This window comes from Lathyrus oleraceus, chromosome 7, assembly GCF_024323335.1.
Source record: "Lathyrus oleraceus cultivar Zhongwan6 chromosome 7, CAAS_Psat_ZW6_1.0, whole genome shotgun sequence".
NCBI lineage: Eukaryota > Viridiplantae > Streptophyta > Magnoliopsida > Fabales > Fabaceae > Lathyrus > Lathyrus oleraceus.
Genome location: NC_066585.1, coordinates 279,172,981 through 279,193,509, shown reverse-complemented (window position 1 = coordinate 279,193,509; position 20,529 = coordinate 279,172,981). Strand labels below are relative to the sequence as shown.

The following is a 20,529-nucleotide window of genomic DNA, read 5'->3' as shown; positions in this document are numbered from 1 at the left end:
GAGTCATTGGTCCCACATCCCAATGCTTACATGTCTAAGCATACCAATACAGATGTGTACCATCACAGAAAAACACACATTCTGAATACATGATCAGTTTCACAAATCATTGGTTCCACGAACCATAACAAAATTCATCAATCACGGGTGATTGTATTCACCACAATACTCAAATAATAACTTGGCATGTTCCATACAATGCATCTCATTCTCAATTATGGCAATAATTCGTCCACGACCTCCACATAAGTGTCGTACGAATGAATACGGTATTCTCGCATTACCTAGATTATAAACCTCACTCATGACCTAATTTCAATCCTAGGTTGACTCACTAGATTCATCATATAATTTTCACCATTAACATGTATTCAACATAAACATAGCATCACAATTGATTAATGGATGGAAGAATGCATTTAGAAACACTTAGGAAATGGATTTTGAAGTTTTTAACTTGAGTCAATCGATTGGTTGGGGAAGCCCAATCGATTGGTTCCACCCACATTTCTGTTTTTCAAAATTTGCTGAGTGTCAATCGATTGATCCTGCTGAAAATTTCTACTGTTCATATACAGCAAGTTGGTGCAATCGATTGACATGCAGTGTCAATCGATTGGTCCTGTAAGAATTTCGTTTTTCTGTTAAACCAAAGGTTGTCAATCGATTGGTTGACGGAGGCCAATCGATTGATCCACTCATATTTCCTTATTTCACTTCACATACACCATTTCCTTTGTTCTACCATTTCTACAAATTACCACTACTCCTTCCAACAACAACCCATCATATTAAATATTCTCATACACATATAAATCAAGGATTTCAAGCTCAATATCACAAGGATCTTCAAGGTCATAATCACAACCAATTATTCTACCACAAACATAACAAATCATGTTATCTTAACCAATATAAAACACAACAAAGCACATGTTCATGGAAGTCAACAAGAGCAAGAACATATTCATTATATAGCATGGATTATCATGATTTGTCTAACATTCTACAACCCTAACTTTTCTAGAAACCTAGGGTTTCTAACTAGAACTCACCTAGTGGAAGAAGAAGATGAAGTTGGTGATGATGAAGATGAGATGATGGTGGTGATGAACATGATCTTCATGAGCTTTTCCATCTTATTCCTTCCTTCCTTTTCTTCTCTTCTTCCTCTTTTCCTATTTTCCTCTTCCATTTCTTTCTTTTCTTTTTGATAACTCTCTCCTTCTATCTTACCTACTACCTCTCTTCTTATCCACTTCTTCTTTTCTTTCTCTTTCCACCACACAATTATATATAACATAATATATATATATATATATATATATATATATATATAAGACCCCAATTTTGTCCCTAAGATCCCTCATGGCATCATAACATTGCACTTGCATTGCCTCAAGGATCATTAGCATCTTGGTTCCCTTCACCTTTGGGTAGGACCTCTTGTGAGTGGTTTGAGGTTACCAAGCATGCTTGAATTGTATATCATTGCTTTTCTCATTTTGTTTATTAACCAAAAGCACAAAAATATGTCACTAACATCTTTTGTTTGTAGCTTAAGCAATCACCAGGTCAAGAGCTTCAAGGAGATCCTTTGTGCAGAGATATGGCTAAGAGGAGATGATAGCAAGCATGGTAATGGTTACCAAAGCTCTTCTCCATCAAATATGCCTGCCTAGCATCTAAATTCATCATTTTGATCAAAGCAAGTCAAAGGGTTTGAAGTTTGTGCCCCAAGGAAACCCTAGTTCATCTGTGCACCACAATGCCTTGCTCTTGAAGCAACCTCAGCCCATGATCAAATAAAATCAAGGTAAGTTATTTAATTCATCATTTCATGCATATTTGAACTTATTTTAGTGTCCTCAATCATCAATGCATCAAGATATGAGTCATGGACTTGAGAAGCTGATCAGTCAATTCATCTGACTATTTTGAAATGCACTGAGACTTAACTTTTTGGGTGTTGGTCAAATGGAGATGGTTCCAAAATAAAAAATGTTCTTACGGACAATATGAACAACTTTAATGTTCATAAAAAATTGATTTGAAGCTTGGAAGGTCATCTCCCACTCCAAGACATTATAGGTCATTTTGACTGAAACCCTAATTCTGGGTCAACTTCCCAAGGACATAATTCATTCATTTTTTATGATTTTGAAGTGGGATCAAATGCATTGGAAAGATTAAGATGTCTACATCAAATGTTATGTTGAACAGAATTTCAAAATCTCAAAGGAAATACATGTGATCATGCAAGACATTATAGGTCATTTTGGGCCAAATGCATTAAGAGGCAAAAAAGTCCAACTTCAAGTGCCCATAACTTCTTCATAAAAACTCCAAATGATGCAAAATTTAAGTCCATTTTGATTGTCTTGAAAATATCTACAACTTTTATGTTGGAGGTTTTCTCATTGAAGGCTTTCATCATCAAAACATAAGGGCTTGAACATTGGCCAAATTTGGAAACCTTGCCTTGACATGTTTTGTACATTACACTTTAAACTCAAAATTCACTAATTTCCACACTTCAAATGTATTTTTGCACAACATAACAATTGTTCCTTACATCAAGACCTTTCCAACCATTACCCACATGCTTATGTTTGGAGTTTCTAATTGGCATTTTCGAAGAGGTGAATGTTTAGGTTCAATTATGGAATTCACATCATAACTTCATGCACAAGCCAATGCAGCTCTGATCACACGTCCAAACCATTGGCATTTGAGTTCAGCTTGCATTTTCATCCATTTTTGGGCTTTGCACGCGCCTGTACAGGCCCATGCATGAAGAGTCCAAGTTCCATGCACACGAATTTTCTCCTTGCTTGCATCAACCTTGGCTATAAATAGCATGCTTCATTCTCTTCAAAAACGAACCTAATGGCGCCTAAGATGCTGCACAACTGAATCCATAACCATTACCAAAGAAGCTAGCTCACTTTCTTTCAAATTTTTCAGATCCAAAATCCAACTACATCTGGTTGAATCTTTGGATCTAGAGCTTCTAAACCTTCATCCTTCAGCTCATTGATCTTCTGTTTTGGCAAAGCAAGCAAGGAATCAAGCTCAAATCACCAGAATTCAAGTTTGTTCTCCAACTGGTATTTTCTTCGAAACTCATCATATATTGATCCATTTGCCTGGCCAAAGTGTTTTCTGAAGTCCTCACTTGAGAGGCAAGCTAGTGGTAGCTTCAATTTTGTTTTTCTTTGATCTGCATTTTTCATACATGAATCTTCCACCTCAGATTTCTTAACCTATAGGAATCTTGAGTGTGATTCAAGGTTACAGGGGTGATGTACATCACCCCAACTTCATTTTGGTATAAGGATCGTGCAAATTGGTGAAGGTATGAAAACCTGCAACTCTGGCCGGAATTATGAGGCTCACCGGAGAAGAAGGTGGCTTCGGTGGCCGTCCCAGTGCCAGATCAAACCACAGCCCTTGGATCTCATATGCACGATCTAATCTCAACCCTTGTTTTATTTGACTTTTTTAAATACATGGCGTGCACGCATTGACTGAAGAGTATAGTGGGAGCGCGCATCTGGAGTGCATGATCTGCCAGCTCAATTAATGAGCTCAGATCTGACGCTCCTGGTTTTTTTGAATTTCCAATTTTTTGATTTAATTCCTTTTATTTCATTTTATTTCAAAAATTCATAATTCTCCCATTTTTAATCCAAAAAATATGGGACCAATTGCATTAGTCCCCAAATAATTTCTAGTTTCTAATTCTGATTTTTAATTTTTTTTATTTCATCATTTGATATTTTTTGTGAATTTTCTCTTTTCTGGTTATTTTAATTCATTTTTTAATAGTTTTTGATATTCAAAAAATACAAAAATATTTTCCTAACCTGTTTGAATGATGATAGATCTATGAAAAATATTCTCATCAATTTTATAATTGATTTGAGATTTATTTGAGATTTTAGTTCAATTAGGTTATTTTTATTCATTTTTAATTGATTAAAAATAGTTTCTGACTTTTAAAAATGCTGAAATTTTTTGTCAAACTTTGTTTGACCTTGTTGAACTTGGGATAAATTACTTGGACCTTTCAAGGTTGATTTGAAGTGATTTTGAAGTTTGACCTTTCTTTTATTTTTAATTCAAGTTTATTTTAATATTAAAAATGCCAAAAATATTTTTCTTATTGTTTGATCTCCAATCTTCATCTCATTTCTGATTTTTCATTGTTTGACTTTGACTTTCAATGTCATTTGGTCAATACATATGGATTGGTACATGTTATTTCCTCTTATGCATTTTGATCTTTCCATGTTCTTATCCATTTTTCATCTTCTTCTTCTTCATTTTTTCTTCTTCCTTTTTTATCAATGAGTTGAAGGTTGATAAGTTAGCATTGATTAGGGAGACTTAATCTTCCTTGATTCAAATCTAATTCATCTTGATCAATTGATCAAGTGAATGGCTTTGCATTAAGGATAGGTTGTTTTCTAAATCATGCAAAAGGCTTAAACCAATACAAGATCAATTCTCTTTTTCTTTTGGCATGGTAAGTTGTTGGAACTTGGTTCACTAATCAAGACTTCTAACTTGTGTTGTTGCCTACATTATTATTGACCGGCCTCAGATAGTTGTGACTTCTACATAAGTCCAATTACGATTGCTTAACATAGTGCTAAATTTTCCTTATGGCACACTAACCATTAACAATTAACATTTACTTTTTGCTCTTTACTTTTATGCAATTTACTATTTTTGCACATATTATCCATTTGCTTTTCTCTTTGCTCACTTGGGCACATGTTTATGTTAATGCCATTTGCCTTTTGCTCACTTGAGTACATAATTGTGTATATACTATTGTGCTTGTGTTTTTGTTTTGATTGTTGTGGATTAAATGCAAAGAAATGGACTTAGATCTTAGGATTTTTCCCTATGCAAAAAATGGAGAAATGGACTTAGTTTCTAGGACATTCCCTATGCAAAATTGGAGCAAAAGGATCTTAATGATGAATATGGGCCAAGCCTCTGAACTCACTCTTGTCCATTCTTGATTTGTTTCATAAAACTCTTTGATGTGTGTGTTCTTGTGCTAGGGATTCCCACTTGAGCTTAATTGAAGAACCATTACCATGAGCTTCCAAGAGAGAGAGATCCAAGATGCATTGAGAAGTTTTTTCCAAGTTCACCTTGATTGATGATTGCTTGAGTTTATGCTTTGTGTGATTGCTTATTCCAAAGGATGGGAGCTACTTGAATCATCAATATGATCTCAAGAGAGGAACTCCATTGTGGTTTTATTTCTTTATCCCTCACCTTTTTACTTTACTTAGGACTTAGCCATTCTTCCTCTTCCCTCCACTCTAACTCAAGCCAAAATTTTGTGCAAACATTTAACCATTGTTTTCAAACATTAGAAACCTAAGCTTTATGCTTTTGATTTTCAAATTTTCTTTTCATAATACTTATTTTGAATTGAATCTTTAAGTCCACTTTGACCATTTTGTATATACTTCTAATTGGTAAATATAACCCATTCAAATGTCTTTTTGTGGTTCCAATGGCCACTTCCTTAATCAAATCTTTCATAACCTTTAGCTATTAGGTTTGAGTTATCTTGGTGGTAGAAGTAATACTCACCTATATCCTTAGTGATGGACAATGAGTCTTCCATGCTTATTATAGGGTTAACCCCTCACTAGCATGTTGAAGCTATCCTCACATGGTGGATTTGTGGTTTGGTTGAGTTTTCTCCCTTTGATAACAAAAGACCTTAAGGCTTTTGGACCAATCAATTCACCAACTCATTTTGAGATTTTTACCCCGAACTACGAGGTTTTGATCCTAATCTTTTTTTAGATGGTACGTAGGCAATGGGTTTATCCATCCAAACACAAAAATGTAAATAAACTTGTACATTCTCCTCTCATCTCTTCAATCATGTTTGCACAAACAAATTTCTCACAAAAACAACAACCTTTACAACAAGTGTGAAAAGGGCTCCCTAGGAGTACCTAGGATGTTTTGGGTGCCTAACACCTTCCCATTGCATAACCAACCCCCTTACCCAGATCTCTGTTTCTCTTTTACTAGTTTTTGTTAAAACTTTTAGGTTTTTGTTCGCTTTCTAACCATTCCTTTGGATAAATAGAAGTGCGGTGGCGACTCGACTTGTATGGTTTACCTTGGATTTAGTCAATATCTCTAATGGTAACGAATACCCCGCTACAATATATATATATATATATATATATATATATATATATATATATATATATATATATATATATATGTATATATATATATATATGTATATATATATATATATATATATATATATATATATATTATTAGGTAGTAACATAAAATATCTCAATTGATATTTCATCTTCCAGTACCAATTGACCAATTATTAATGTTACCAAAAATGTCCTCTCTTGTACTTATTAATATTGGTCTGTCTCTTTTATTAATAATTAATCCCTTCAGAGTTCACTGGTTACTCTATTGGTCCCAATTGACAACATTTAGAGCACATAGGAGTTCCAATTGTTACAACTAACAAAAGATAGAGTATACAGGAACTCAATTGATCTCAACTGACAACTAATTGAGCATTTAAGGGAATATGGGATATTACATTCTCCCCCCCCCCCCTTAAATTGAAATTCGCCCCCGAGTTTCCTTCACTCAACAAACAAACAAACCTTGTATCAACGTCTTATACCAACACTTGACTTCTCTTCAATTTCAAGCCTTTGACACACTCATTCTTCTAACTTGTCTTTGCTGCCAAATTTCCTTCTTCATGAACTCTTGAAACTTCTTGATTTCCATCACAATCTTATTCTGATATTGGATTAACATTTAAACTTGCTTCCACTTAATTCATCTGATATACCACTTTACATCAGTTGGTCACTTTCCTCCCGGAACCACGACTTCCTTTCCTTGCACTAAGTTACACAAAACATAATTACAATATCTTATCTTGACTTGGTTAATCAATACTCAGTAATTCTTCATAAGAAAATTTATTGATACCTTGACCGCACACAATATTGACTACTCTTCTCTTATTATTTCTTCAATAAATGTGACAAACTTGTAATCCATCTATCAATAATCTCATCAACTTCACTTGATCTGATAATGTATGCTACAATCCCCTACTCCTACTGCTTCCCTTCTCTCGTACTACTCCAATGAGATAGAACCATTAGCACGAGATTGCCTTACTCTCATCCTTACTTCCATTCTTACGGGTATCTATCTCCCTGATCCCCATAGACTTGATTGAGCTCTTTCTTCTATCACCTTCCATTGTGCTACTCTGATTCCGACAGTGGAACACCTGGGATTCCTAGGCACTACTGGTTAGCTAACAATCTACAAAGAAACACACTTACCCTCTAGAGTGCCTACTGTCCAACCATAAAAACGTAGAACATCCAAATTCATCATGTGTTCGATGCAGCTAAACCAAATTAGTTTGATAATATCCGGTTCTGGTTACTATATTCCATATCAAATCCTCTTATAGGGTTTTGATTCATTTAAGATTTCTCCCGATACATGATCTCGACCAAAAACGACATAACACCATCAAGGAACTTTAAATCATCAACGAGACACCACTTCTAAGGAACTTAAGCAATCTAGAGTGTGACTATGAGTGTCCATACACCTCATAAAGTCACACATAATATTTCACACACATTTAGCGACAATATTTCACTTCGTATCCAAAATCGTTCATCTCAATCGTCCCGTCCCATCTTCCATAATCTTAGCTCATGCTCTTACTCATATACAGTCCGAGTTACATGTTTAACTTCAAGAATAACTGATTCTCGTTCCTCCTGGGAAGTATAATTCATGAATCCTTCCAATAAGGTAGAGTATCATTGTACACACAAATACTACTCTCATGGGGGACCTCATCCGAAGCCATGAATCCAAGAAATTATTGAATGCCATATTCCGACTAATCAATTTACACCTTACTAACGCATATAATATACTGAACTAATCCCTTCCAAATCACCACTTAGTAGGTCTCTTCCAGCTCTGTTCCTTATAGTTATTCATAATCATAATAGTGGTACTTCTAAGACTTACTTAAACTGAGCATTGTTGACCAGGTTGGTTTCCCCACACGTTTGACTTCCATGATATCTCTACAGATGACCAACTACGCACTACACCTTCAGAAATCCCAATTTCAAAATTACCAATCTGAATTGTGGTGACTTGTAACTCCATCCTCAATTTGTACATCCACAACGGTACACTTATGACATTTAAGACACCCTTAGCTCCAACACGGTGTGAATGTTTATACTTCGTGATCAACCAACCAACACTCCTCAAGAATATAAATAACAACCGGACTTCCAATAAGCCATTGTTGCTCTTGCAATTCAAATAAAATGCACTTAAGATGAACCTTATCATTGCCACACACTTATGATTGGAATTTTCTTCTAAACCAATACCTACTACACCCTTCATCATACTGGGGTTACTTGTCTAGATGACTTGCTACGGACAATCCTCATTGTCTCCCAATAAGCTCTTACAACATAACATATTCAACATCCTACACTTAGTCCATATGCTCCAGCTTAGCTTATCTTTTATTGTCTATCATCAACTCAACTTCTTAGAATACAAGACTCACTACTCAACAAAATGCATGTTACTTCGCATCCATCTCAAGACAAGGAATCCCTTACACATACTTGTGGCCATAATGCTGCTATCACATACTTCTCTTAATACCAAGGTATAACTTCCTCCACTCCATTGTATACTCTAGAAATCCTTGACGCGAATAATCATCAACTACACGCCCATAACTTCGTCTTAATGAATCTTAATGGTCTCGCTCTGCCTTTATCTAAAATTTACCCCATTACAACGGTTGTATTGTAACATTCACACTGCTTCCACACTCTGTGTTCACTTATCCTCCTATGGTAATTCTCCCAGTTCCAATTACAAAACCATTCTACTAGAATTCCTTAAATCCAACTTACTTCCTCTTCTCCTCAACCAAATCTCCTACAACCAAAACTCATCGGAGCTCCCATTACTATATAATGTGCGTTATCTCTCTCCAACACAATTCTTATAATTGATCCTTAGGTAACTCAACATTCCATAATGGTCTCTTACTAACACTGAACTGCTGACGAGCTATCCTGAATCCGATCTCCCTTCTAAGTATGAATGTACTCGATTTATCTTCTAACCTCCATTTGGTCCATACATGTTTCACTTGGAATAGGCAGCCATGTCCTCGAGTCTCTCCTTAGACTTCACCACTACCTTAGGCTCCCAACAAAACTGAACGTCCTTATCCCTCAAGTCCTTAACCACTTGCAAGATACAATTCCAAATATATATATACTCCATGAAGTAGTCTCGTTCTTCCAAAATATTTTAGTGGCCTCAGAAACTGAAACACTGATACACTACCTCACTTCCAGACCTTATGACATATGTGCAACATAACCATCTTTCTCCTTCACCATACGGAATTACTCACAATACTTATTCCATATCAGTGAGTATATCTTATTCCACTAGCAAATTCACTTATTCCTCAAAATTATGACAAACTCATCCGATAGAATTCCTCAACTTCTCAACTCCGTTAACACTGCAGAATTGCTTAAACGATGCACTACTCTTCAATTCCATAATACCCAAATCACAACTCCTCTGAAACTTCAACTGGGCCATCTAGTTCTCCTTACTTTCTAATTCTTGGCTTGAGCCTATCCTCAAAGCACAAGTTCAACCCACACTTCGGAGTCCTCGTGGTCGCTCAACCATGATCCTACCTACCATGCACATAACATTAGGTTGATCAGGCCCAATACTACATACAGAGATATTAAGAATCATGTTGGCTAAACACACATATGAGGCAGAAATAGGTTTACTTATGACGTTTCAAGGCTAGGTCGAGAATTGACCTGCTCTGATACCAATCATAACAACCCGTATAATACATATCTAGAATAATATCATACAAGTGTTAATAATTGGTACTGATCCAACATAAGTGCCTAATGGCATCAATATATACACATGTCCAAACTAAAAATATCAATGGAACATGTTATACAATAGTGCCTAAACAATAAAAATCTAAGAACTATGTGCAATATCTTCATTGCACACAACTCCACAGCGGAAGATCATGATAAACAACATCCCTTGAAACATCCATAATAGTTTCTCTTAGATTCAACCTGCAAGGATTACCTGAAAAATAACAAAAATAATTGGATGAGATAATAATCTCAGTGAGTTCTCCTATCCTATGGGTCCACTCAGCTCTACAGGGTTTCCTAATCAATATTCAACTCATAACCAACTCTAGTCAACAAGGGAACGAAGACTTGAGCGATGGGAAACTATCTCACAATTGTATGGTAACATGCATCTGAATTCGCATAACTCAACCACGATCATTACTCAGATCACGAAACATCAATTCCCGAATGGACTTACGTGTAAGCAAGGCCCGATTCATGCATGGTCGTATGATTCGACTTTCGCGGTGGATATCAGGTTCCCCTATGGGACTCGAACCCTCTTTTAAGAATCATCACTCGTATGGGACTCGAACCCACTTTGAGTATCTTTCACCATATGGGACTCGAACCCACTTAGGTGTCCACCTTTCCCCCATGTCCGCCATGGTTGGGGCTCAAACCCAATTGAGGCTCGAATTATTGGTCCCACATCCCAATGCTTACACGTCTAAGAATACCAATACAGATGTGTACCATCACAGAAAAACACACATTCTGAATACATGATCGGTTTCACAAATCATTGGTTCCACGAACCATAACAAAATTCATCAATCATGGGTGATTGTATTCACCACTATACTCAAATAATAACTTGGCATGTTCCATACAATGCATCTCATTCTCAATCATGGCAACAATTCGTCCACGACCTCCACATAAGCGTCGTACGAATGAATACCGTATTCTCGCATTACCTAGATTATAAACCTCACTCATGACCTAATTTCAATCCTAGGTTGACTCACTAGATTCATAATATAATTTTCACCATTAACATGTATTCAACATAAACATAGCATCACAATTGATTAATGGATGGAAGAATGCATTTAGAAACACTTAGGAAATGGATTTTGAAGTTTTTAACTTGAGTCAATCGATTGGTTGGGGAAGCCCAATAGATTGGTTCCACTCACATTTCTGTTTTTCAAATATTGTTGAGTGTCAATCGATTGATCCTGCTGAAAATTTCCACTATTCATATACAGCAAGTTGGTGCAATCGATTGACATGCAGTGTCAATCGATTGGTCCTGTAAGAATTTCGTTTTTCTGCTAAACCAAAGGTTGTCAATCGATTGGTTGACGGAGGCCAATCGATTGATCCACTCATATTTCCTCATTTCACTTCACAGACACCATTTCCTCTGTTCTACCATTTCTATAAATTACCACTACTCCTTCCAACAACAACCCATCATATTAAATGTTCTCATACACATATAAATCAAGGACTTCAAGCTCAATATCACAAGGATCTTCAAGGTCATAATCACAACCAATTATTCCATCACAAACATAACAAATCATGTTATTCTAACCAATATAAAACACAACAAAGCACATAGAAGTCAACAAGAGCAAGAACATATTCATTATATAGCATGGATTATCATGATTTGTCTAACATTCTACAATCTTAACTTTTCTAGAAACCTAGGGTTTCTAACTAGAACTCACCTAGTAGAAGAAGAAGATGAAGTTTGTGATGATGAAAATGAGATGATGATGGTGATGAACATGATCTTCATGAGCTTTTCCATTTTCTTCCTTCCGTCTTCTTCTTCTCTTCTTCCTCTTTTCCTCTTTTCCTCTTCCCTTTCTTTCTTTTCTTTCTGATAACTCTCCTTCTATCTTACCTACTACCTCTCTTCTTATCCACTTCTTCTTTTCTTTCTCTTTCCACCACACAATTATATATAACATATAATATATATATATATATATATATATATATATATATATATATATATATATATATATATATATATATATATATATATATATATATATATATATATATATATATATATATATATATATATATATATATATATATATATATATATATATTATAATATTAGGTAGTAACATAAAATATCTCAATTGATATTTCATCTTCCAGTACCAATTGACCAATTATTAATGTTACCAAAAATATCCCCTCTTGTACTTATTAATATTGGTCTGTCTCTTTTATTAATAATTAATTCCTTCAGAGCTCACTGGTTACTCTATTGGTTCCAATTGACAACATTTAGAGCACATAGGAGCTCCAATTGTTACAACTAACAAAAGATAGAGTACACAGGAACTCAATTGATCTCAACTGATAACTAATTGAGCATTTAAGGGAATATGGGATATTACATTAAATACATTACTACATAAGCTAAAAGATCCGACGAGTTTTTCAATTCCTTCTGTTATTGGAACCATAAGTTGTGTATATGTATGAGAGAGAGAGATATGTGATATAATGGCTAGTGTTATCCTAATGCCCTAACAGTTTTTAGAAAATATTAACCTCGTTGAGAGGCAATCCACAAATATATCCTTTCAATTAGCCGACCGATCCACAAAATATATGGTAGAAATATTGGAAGATGTTCTCATAAGGATAGGATAATTGTCCACACCCCCATCAATTTTTTCATGTTGGAAATGGAGGAGGATTAAGTGTGGAAAATTTATCTTTAATGTGGGGGATGAGAAGATCAAGTTTATTTTGTTTAAACTCATGAAAAATAGTTTAGGGTGTTTACGGTAGTTTAAAGGACCTACTCATGTGAGGTGAGAGACTCTGTATGTAAGCGTAATGCTTATAGTATTATGAGTAAGTTATCATATGTCCTTTATCCCATTTGAGGAGTGGTATTTATATAGGTTTTTGGCCTAAAACTTAAAAAATTCTAGGAGGTGGTAACTGCTCCTCTTTGACAGAGGGATGTTGTTGACTACCTATTATTTAAGAGGTCATGGTACAACTCAGTCTGCATACCTGATGGAAGGATAATGGCATTGCAAACATCTCTTATATGGAGGGATAACTTCCCCATACTACAGAGGTAGTGTCGTGTGTCACTTCATTAGGTGGGAACCCTCACATCACTCTTATTTGGGCATTTTCACAAATGTAACACTACAACAGACTATAAAAAAAACGAAACTATCTTTCAAAAATAATATTTGTGAATATGTGACTTGTCTTGGAATCAATTCGGTCTTGTCTTTGTCATGTCTCGTCCTTATTAGACTCGTATCGCATAGAGATTTATCGAGTTTATAGTCTAGTTTGAGTCTATATAATTGATCTGATCTAGTGTTAGGGTCGAGTTTGAGTTACATATAACCCGACTTTACTCGTCCTTTGATCATCCATAATTTGAAAAATATCGTGCTTTTTAATTCAAATTCATTCTTTGATGATGTTTACAATATCGGATCTTGTTTGTTGAGTCAATCATTAAAATTTATTCAAACATAAAATCACAATTTTTTTCTCATAAGTGTTATTTACATAGATAATTTTTTTTCTTTTGTAATTTCACTATCAAAGTACGGCATTGTTTTGTCTCATCATTACATACTCAACCAACAACTTGAGAGTCGATGATATAGATCCACTTTTATATATATATATATATATATATATATATATATATATATATATATATATATATATATATATATATATATATATATATTCAAATCACTTTAATTTTTTCATTTGTATAAGTATTTTACCATTTTGTATTATTAATTTAATCTTATGAGTTTCTTCACAGCTTCATCTTTTTAAATTTTAACTAAAAAAAGTTGAGTTGTTTCCGACACAACCCACCAATTCCAACTAATTAATACCTTATTTTTAGTAAAAAAAATAACTAATAGGTAGAGAAAACATACAAGTGTGAGTACACAACAGAATTTGTTATCATTATTCATTAGTGTAAATATCTAAAAGTAACCATATGAGCACTAGGTACCCTTTTTATTACAAGTTACATTTAGTTTATTTATTATGCATAACCACCAATCACTAGTATATCTCAATTGAAACTTAGTTGATACTTTGGTGATTTATCAGGCCTAAAGAGTCCAAAGTGTCTCTCAATTTCAGGACCTGGCTTCTGATTTTCATCAAACATAGCAAAAAGATAAGTCTCAATAGGTCCATTAGGCCTCTTAGGAGTCCCACCCTTAGCATGCCTAATCAAATTCCCATAATATGTTGCAGCATTTCCAGCACTAGCTCCAGTTCCACCTTCAGATGGCCACCCACTTTCAGACACAACAATCTTCACATTTGAACCCCCTACTTTTTCAAGAGCAGCATAAATTGAATCCAAAATTGCATCAAATAAATTTTGGTAACCAACTTCATTCTTCCCTTGTTTTGTAAACAAAGCATAGTCAAGACCAATGCTTTGTTGGTTATTAACATATGAGAAATAAGGATACACATTAGCAAGAAGTGGTGAGCCGTTGCTAACTAAAAAGTTAACAATAGGCCTTATGTAACCAACTGAACCGTCGCTAAAAGCGCCATCGTTTGGCGGGTAAGATTTTCCAATTAGAATTGTGTCTATCGCGGTAGACACTTTAATCTGGCCTAAATTGGACGAAGATATCGCGTTTTGAATGTTTTGCAATGCGGGAAGAACCGAACTTGCTTCGGGCGAATCTGCGTGAATCTCATTCCCGACTGCAATGTATTTGATTTTCACACTTGGATAATACGGTTTTACGTTTTTGTTGACCCAATCAGCGGCGGCCTGAGCGTTCGTGAGTGATTTAAGAACGTCGTTCGGGACGCCGAGGATTACCTCTATGTTTGAATTTTTTAGGGCTTGAAGTGCTGCATCATCTGGATTGTATAAGCGGATTTTACCAATTCCATTTGATTTGTATAAATCTATCACTGCTTGCCTTGTTGGGAGATTATTTCCAAATCCTCCATAACAAACACCTACGGATTGTGCACCTGCATGTTTAATATAAATTCATATTAATAATTGGACCAAATACCAAATGTACCAAAAGTTTGATAAATAAATGTTTCATAAAAAATGAAAGAAATAGTAATAGACCCGTAAATTCTACTGCAGTAGAAGATAACAATACTCCAATAAGCACCAATGTGATAGACATGGTTGTGTTTGTTTTTGATTATATAAAAACTATAAGTTTGCAACCTATATATAGGCATAGTTTTGGCAATTGGGTCACTATATGTTAATGAAATTATTTTCCCCGTCAATCACTCCATGGAAAAAAATATATACATTTTGAAATTTATGGAATTCCCTGCAAATGAGGATATCACAACGCCACACCGATGGCTTTGACAAGTCGCATGGCGTATGTAATCTGCCAGTTGCGTTTACTCATGTTGCGGTTTCTATTGAAACGTTAAAATTTTCAATGATATTTATATTGGAGTGTCAATATCGTCGGTCGCTAGAAACAATAAGGTGGTCCATGTGACATAGTGGACTCCAATTTCGTTATCAGACTGTGGTAACCTGTTTGCTTCGTAAGCATTGAACTCCTTTAGTTCTCTTGTTGTGGACCATTGTAATTACACCAGCTACCTCAGCCTTATGTGTTAAAAGTTTAGCATAGCATGGTTCAACACTCGAAGTTGACGCGGTCATAATCCATATTATGGTTGTATTATCTTTTCTCTCCATTTTTATCATGAATTTAATATTCCTATATAAATTAACATGTTCTAATTTTAATTTATAGACATGTTTGTGTCTATTTTGCTTCTGCACAAAATATGAAAAATTATGAGGAATACAAATTCTAATTTAAGATATTAGATCGGGTTTTATTTTATATTTTATTTGTTTTTTTAATCATTGAAGTGTTATATTTGTGAGCTTTTCCGCTCCATTAGTACACAGTTGGTCATCATAAGAGTGTCTGACTCTCTGAAGTGAAATTGTTATCTGACACTTTTAGGGACGTCGTCTGTAACAATCCAATTTTTAGTATTTATTTATTATACTATTATTATTAGATTTTATTTTATTTATAGTATTAATTAATTAATGGGTTGTTCGGTAGTATAATAATCGATTATATTAATTAATTTGGTGTGTTAATTAATTATTTAGTTGATAGGAGATATCATGAATAATTGAATTAATTAACTTGGTGGATATATGGTGTTAGTTTAATTTATTTGAATTAAATAGAGATATTTAAATATTAGGTTTTATTGGGCCTATTAATTAAATTAGAAGTATAATGACTTAAGCCTAAAGAGAATACTAATATAAATAGTAAGAGGTGAGGAGAGTGAGAATTAGGATTCATTTGATCATTGAAGGTAATAGAGAAAGAGGAGAGGAAAAGTAAAGAGAAAAGCTAGGGTTCCAGAAAATTGAAGAGGTAAGGGGGAAATCCTTATTATTATGGGTTAGTATGATTGGGTCAATGGGTAGATGTATGTTTAGGTTAAAATCCTTAATTTGCATGATTTTAGGATTGTTAGGTGTTGATGAGTATTCTTGATTTGTGATGATTTAATTGTGTTAAAACTGGAAATTAATGTTATATACTTAGAGTAATGTATGAGTTATAATTTTCTGAACGTGTAGCTTTTTACGGAATTGAAATCGGAGGTCCGGAAGTCCTCCAACGATGAAAACCGCGGAAAATTCTGCATTTTGTCCGTTGCAATCGCGATCCCTTTTTATGTTTTTCGGTCGGAATCATTTTGGTCATAACTTTTGATCCGTAAGTCCAAATCGAGTGCCTTTTGAAGCGTTAGATAGCTGAAACAGAAGGCTATAACTTTGTTTCAGGAATAAAATAATTTTGGTGATTATTTCATGGACGTTTTTGGGGTTGAAGAAGATGAAAATTATGTTGGAAAATTTAGAAAAACAACAACTTTTTAGTAACGCCTTAGTGCACGGTGTTATTCATAACTTTCAACTCGTTAATCATTTTGGGTTGGGGTTTAAAGCATTAGAAAGGTGACTCTAATAGATATTATGTGAATGGTGTATTTGTTATGAATGTTAAGATGGTAGAGATGATCTTAATTGCATATTATGTGAATGGTGTATTTGTTATGAATGTGTATATGTACCATTGGTGGATTGTGAATGATTTATTATTATGAATGTGTATATGTACCATTGTTGGATTGTGAATGATAGATTGTTATGAATGTGTAGATTGTGAATGATAGATTGTTATGAATGTGTATATGTACCATTGTTGGATTGTGAATGATATATTGTTATGAATGTGTATATGTACCATTGGTAGATTGTGAATGATATATTGTTATGAATGTGTATATGTACCATTGGTGGATAATTCATAGAGTTGAATTATGGCACATGACTGGTGTATTAACCTTCATATATGCATACTCTTGCCTTTGACCTGGGGTCCCATGTGGGAACCCCGGCCATATTGTATGCGCCCTCGTTTTCTATGCCTTTGGATCATCAGACAATGAATCCAACGCATGAGATGAGTCAACCTCTTTTGACTCTCTTAGCTTCCCATTAGACTGGACTAGCGTCCCTTGGGTCCTGTGCACCTTGGGCATTGCACTTCCTGCATCCCCTTTATGTTTGATTATTGTTTGTTTGGCATAATTAGTGAACAAGTCCCTTAACTTAATTTAATGTTCCACTTTAGTCCCTTAATTAAAAAATTGTTACAAGTTAGTCCATTAACTTCACTTTTGTTACTATATTTGGTCCCTTTAGTCAATTTCTGCCAAAAAAATGTTAAATTCTGGTGACGTGGTATAACAGCAAGGTCATTGGTATAAATCTGGATTAGCATATGTAGTTAAAAACTGATACACTATTTAAACTGCAAGGGTTTTGTTTTTGGGGAAACCTCACAGTTTAAATATTGTATCCGCTTTAACTACATATGTTGACTTAGATTTGTACCAATGACCTTCCTGTCACATCACGTCACCATCAATTACCTCATCATTATGAAGTATTAAATGCTTCACGTGCCTCTAGAATCCGAACGACTCTTTCTTAGGGCACTCACATGAGGGGACTCAACTATCTAAGTTTCTCCTGAGCGGACTCGATTGTCTAAGTCTCGTCTGTGAGAATCGCCTAAAAAGGTATCGCATAAGAGACTCGATTATCTAAGTCTCGTTTGAGGGACTCATCTTTTTAAGTCTCATTTAAAGCACTCGTCTAAGGGACTTGATTATTTAAATTTCGTCTAAGAGACTCCTCTTTTCAAATTTAGCCAGAAGGACTTGTATTTCCAAGTCTCACCTAAAATAGGATTATCGTCTACCTTGTTTAATCACTGCTCCCTTCTTCCGTACTTGTGTGTGAAGGACGGTTAAGTAAGAAAATTCCGATAGAAAATCCATATATAATATCTGACACATGAAAATATGTTTATCTAATGCAAAAATTGTTTTTTATCTCTTCCGAACAAACTCAAATTTGACATAAGAATATGAGAAAAAAATCAATTTTGATGTTTTACAGCATACTATCTAACACAGACCATAATAGAAAGTGAGAATTAAACAAGTATATCACCTTTCATTATATAAATAGTAACATGCTAACAACAACAACGTCATGTGCACTCTGGCACAATTATTCATAGAATGCAATACTTAGCTACATATATATTTTTTGTAAAAATCATCCATTAATTTATCTAATTGAAATTTATTTGATATTTAGGCGATTTATCAGGATTAAAGAGACCAAAATGTTGTTCAGTTGATGCACCATTCTTCTGATTTTCATCAAACATGGCAAACAAATAAGTCTCAATAGCCATACCAGGTTTCTTCACGGTCCCACTCTTAACATGATTAATCAAATTACTATAATATGTGGCAGCATTTTCCGGTGTTGCCCCATCTCCACCAGCAGATGGCCATCCACTCTCAGACACAACAATCTGCAAATTAGAACCCCCGACTTTCTCAAGAGCAGCGTATACTGAATCCAACTGCGCATCAAAGAGATTTTGATAACCAACATCATTGTTTCCTTGTTGATTAAAAAGAGCATAATCAAGATGAATGTTTTGTTTATCCCCGACATAAGCGATGTATGGATACACATTTGCAAGAAATGGTGACCCATTGGTCACTAGGAAGTTAATTATTGGTTGTATATAAGACCTTGCTGGGTCAATAAAAGCACCATTGTTAGGTGGATAAGAATTCTGAATCAAAGACATGGCTATTGCTATAGAGACCTTGATTTGGCCTTGTAAATTAGCAGAAGAAATTGCGTTTTGAATGTTTTGCAATGCAGGGAGAATGTACTGGGCCTCATTGTCATTAGGGTAGATTTCATTTCCAACAGTGATGTACTTAATTTTAACATCTTGTGAGTAGGGTTTAACAAATTTGTTGATCCAGTTTGTGGCTTCATTGGCATTTACAAGAGAAGAAAGGGTTTCCTTAGCCACATCAAGAATCAATTCAATGTTGGAACCTCTAAGGGCTTGAAGAGCTTCTTCATCTGGATAATATAAACGCATTCTGTTAATGCCTTTTGATTTATATAAATCCACAACTTCTTGCTTGGATGGTAGGTTATTGCCAATCATTCCATAGCAAACTCCTATGGATTGTGCACCTGCAAAGACATACACTTTGTCAGAATTCGAACTCGCAACCTTATAGTCATTAATATAATAAAATTAATTATGAATATATATTACTGTAATTACCTGTAAATGCTAATCCAATAGACAGTATACCAATAAGCAGAAAAATATTAGACATATTGAAGTGTTTCTTTTTAGTAATATATTGTTTGATGAATGATACCAAAATGGAAGTACACAACTTTGATATCTTTTACTCCACCAGATAATCCATATTTATATGCATAAGAATAAGCCAACATTTCATGAAGTCCATATTTTGTATTAATTGCAGAGTGGCCCTCCAATAACATAGGACTTTTAGCCCCTTCAAGAACTCAACTAAAGTTAATGCTATGTTTTTTAATTCCAACCATATTTTCGGTGGTGCAATTGCATATACATTTGTTTATTGAATGGTCATATGTTTAATAAGTTATTGAATTTCTAATAAAAAATGAAGGGATTGAATTTGAGTAGTTTAATGAACTTCAAGCAAATAACAAATTATTTGAAGAAGAATCTGATTTTGTAAGTGATGGAGATCGTATCATATTTGGTTGGACTTTTCTTATGAACTAGTCTTTCCAATTTAATGCATAATATCCATCAATTCATGACTTTTCTTTGGAAAAGCCAACTTGAATATATATACTGACCATTTCAAAGAAACTTATAGCTATATGGGGCACACGACATTTATAACATATTCTAGACTAGACATTAGTAACCACTATAACACTAAAGGCTAGTAGGACAACGTCACCATAACGTTAAACTCATACGTAAGTATGACATGG

At 34.5% G+C, this 20,529-nt stretch overlaps 2 protein-coding genes across 2 annotated transcripts; both read right to left on the bottom strand.

The window, feature by feature from the left end:
• Nucleotides 1-14,010: 14,010 nt before the first annotated feature.
• Nucleotides 14,011-15,488, bottom strand: LOC127106527 (glucan endo-1,3-beta-glucosidase). Its single transcript, XM_051043811.1, has 2 exons — nt 15,190-15,488; nt 14,011-15,083 (listed from the first exon to the last, which is right to left on the bottom strand). Exons 1-2 carry the CDS (start codon nt 15,248-15,250, stop codon nt 14,149-14,151), a joined length of 996 nt encoding a protein of 331 aa, XP_050899768.1. The 5' UTR covers nt 15,251-15,488; the 3' UTR covers nt 14,011-14,148.
• Nucleotides 15,489-18,640: 3,152 nt separating this feature from the next.
• Nucleotides 18,641-19,982, bottom strand: LOC127106526 (glucan endo-1,3-beta-glucosidase). Its single transcript, XM_051043810.1, has 2 exons — nt 19,814-19,982; nt 18,641-19,719 (listed from the first exon to the last, which is right to left on the bottom strand). The coding sequence occupies exons 1-2, from the start codon at nt 19,866-19,868 to the stop codon at nt 18,782-18,784; spliced, it is 993 nt and encodes a 330-aa protein (XP_050899767.1). The 5' UTR covers nt 19,869-19,982; the 3' UTR covers nt 18,641-18,781.
• Nucleotides 19,983-20,529: the final 547 nt, after the last annotated feature.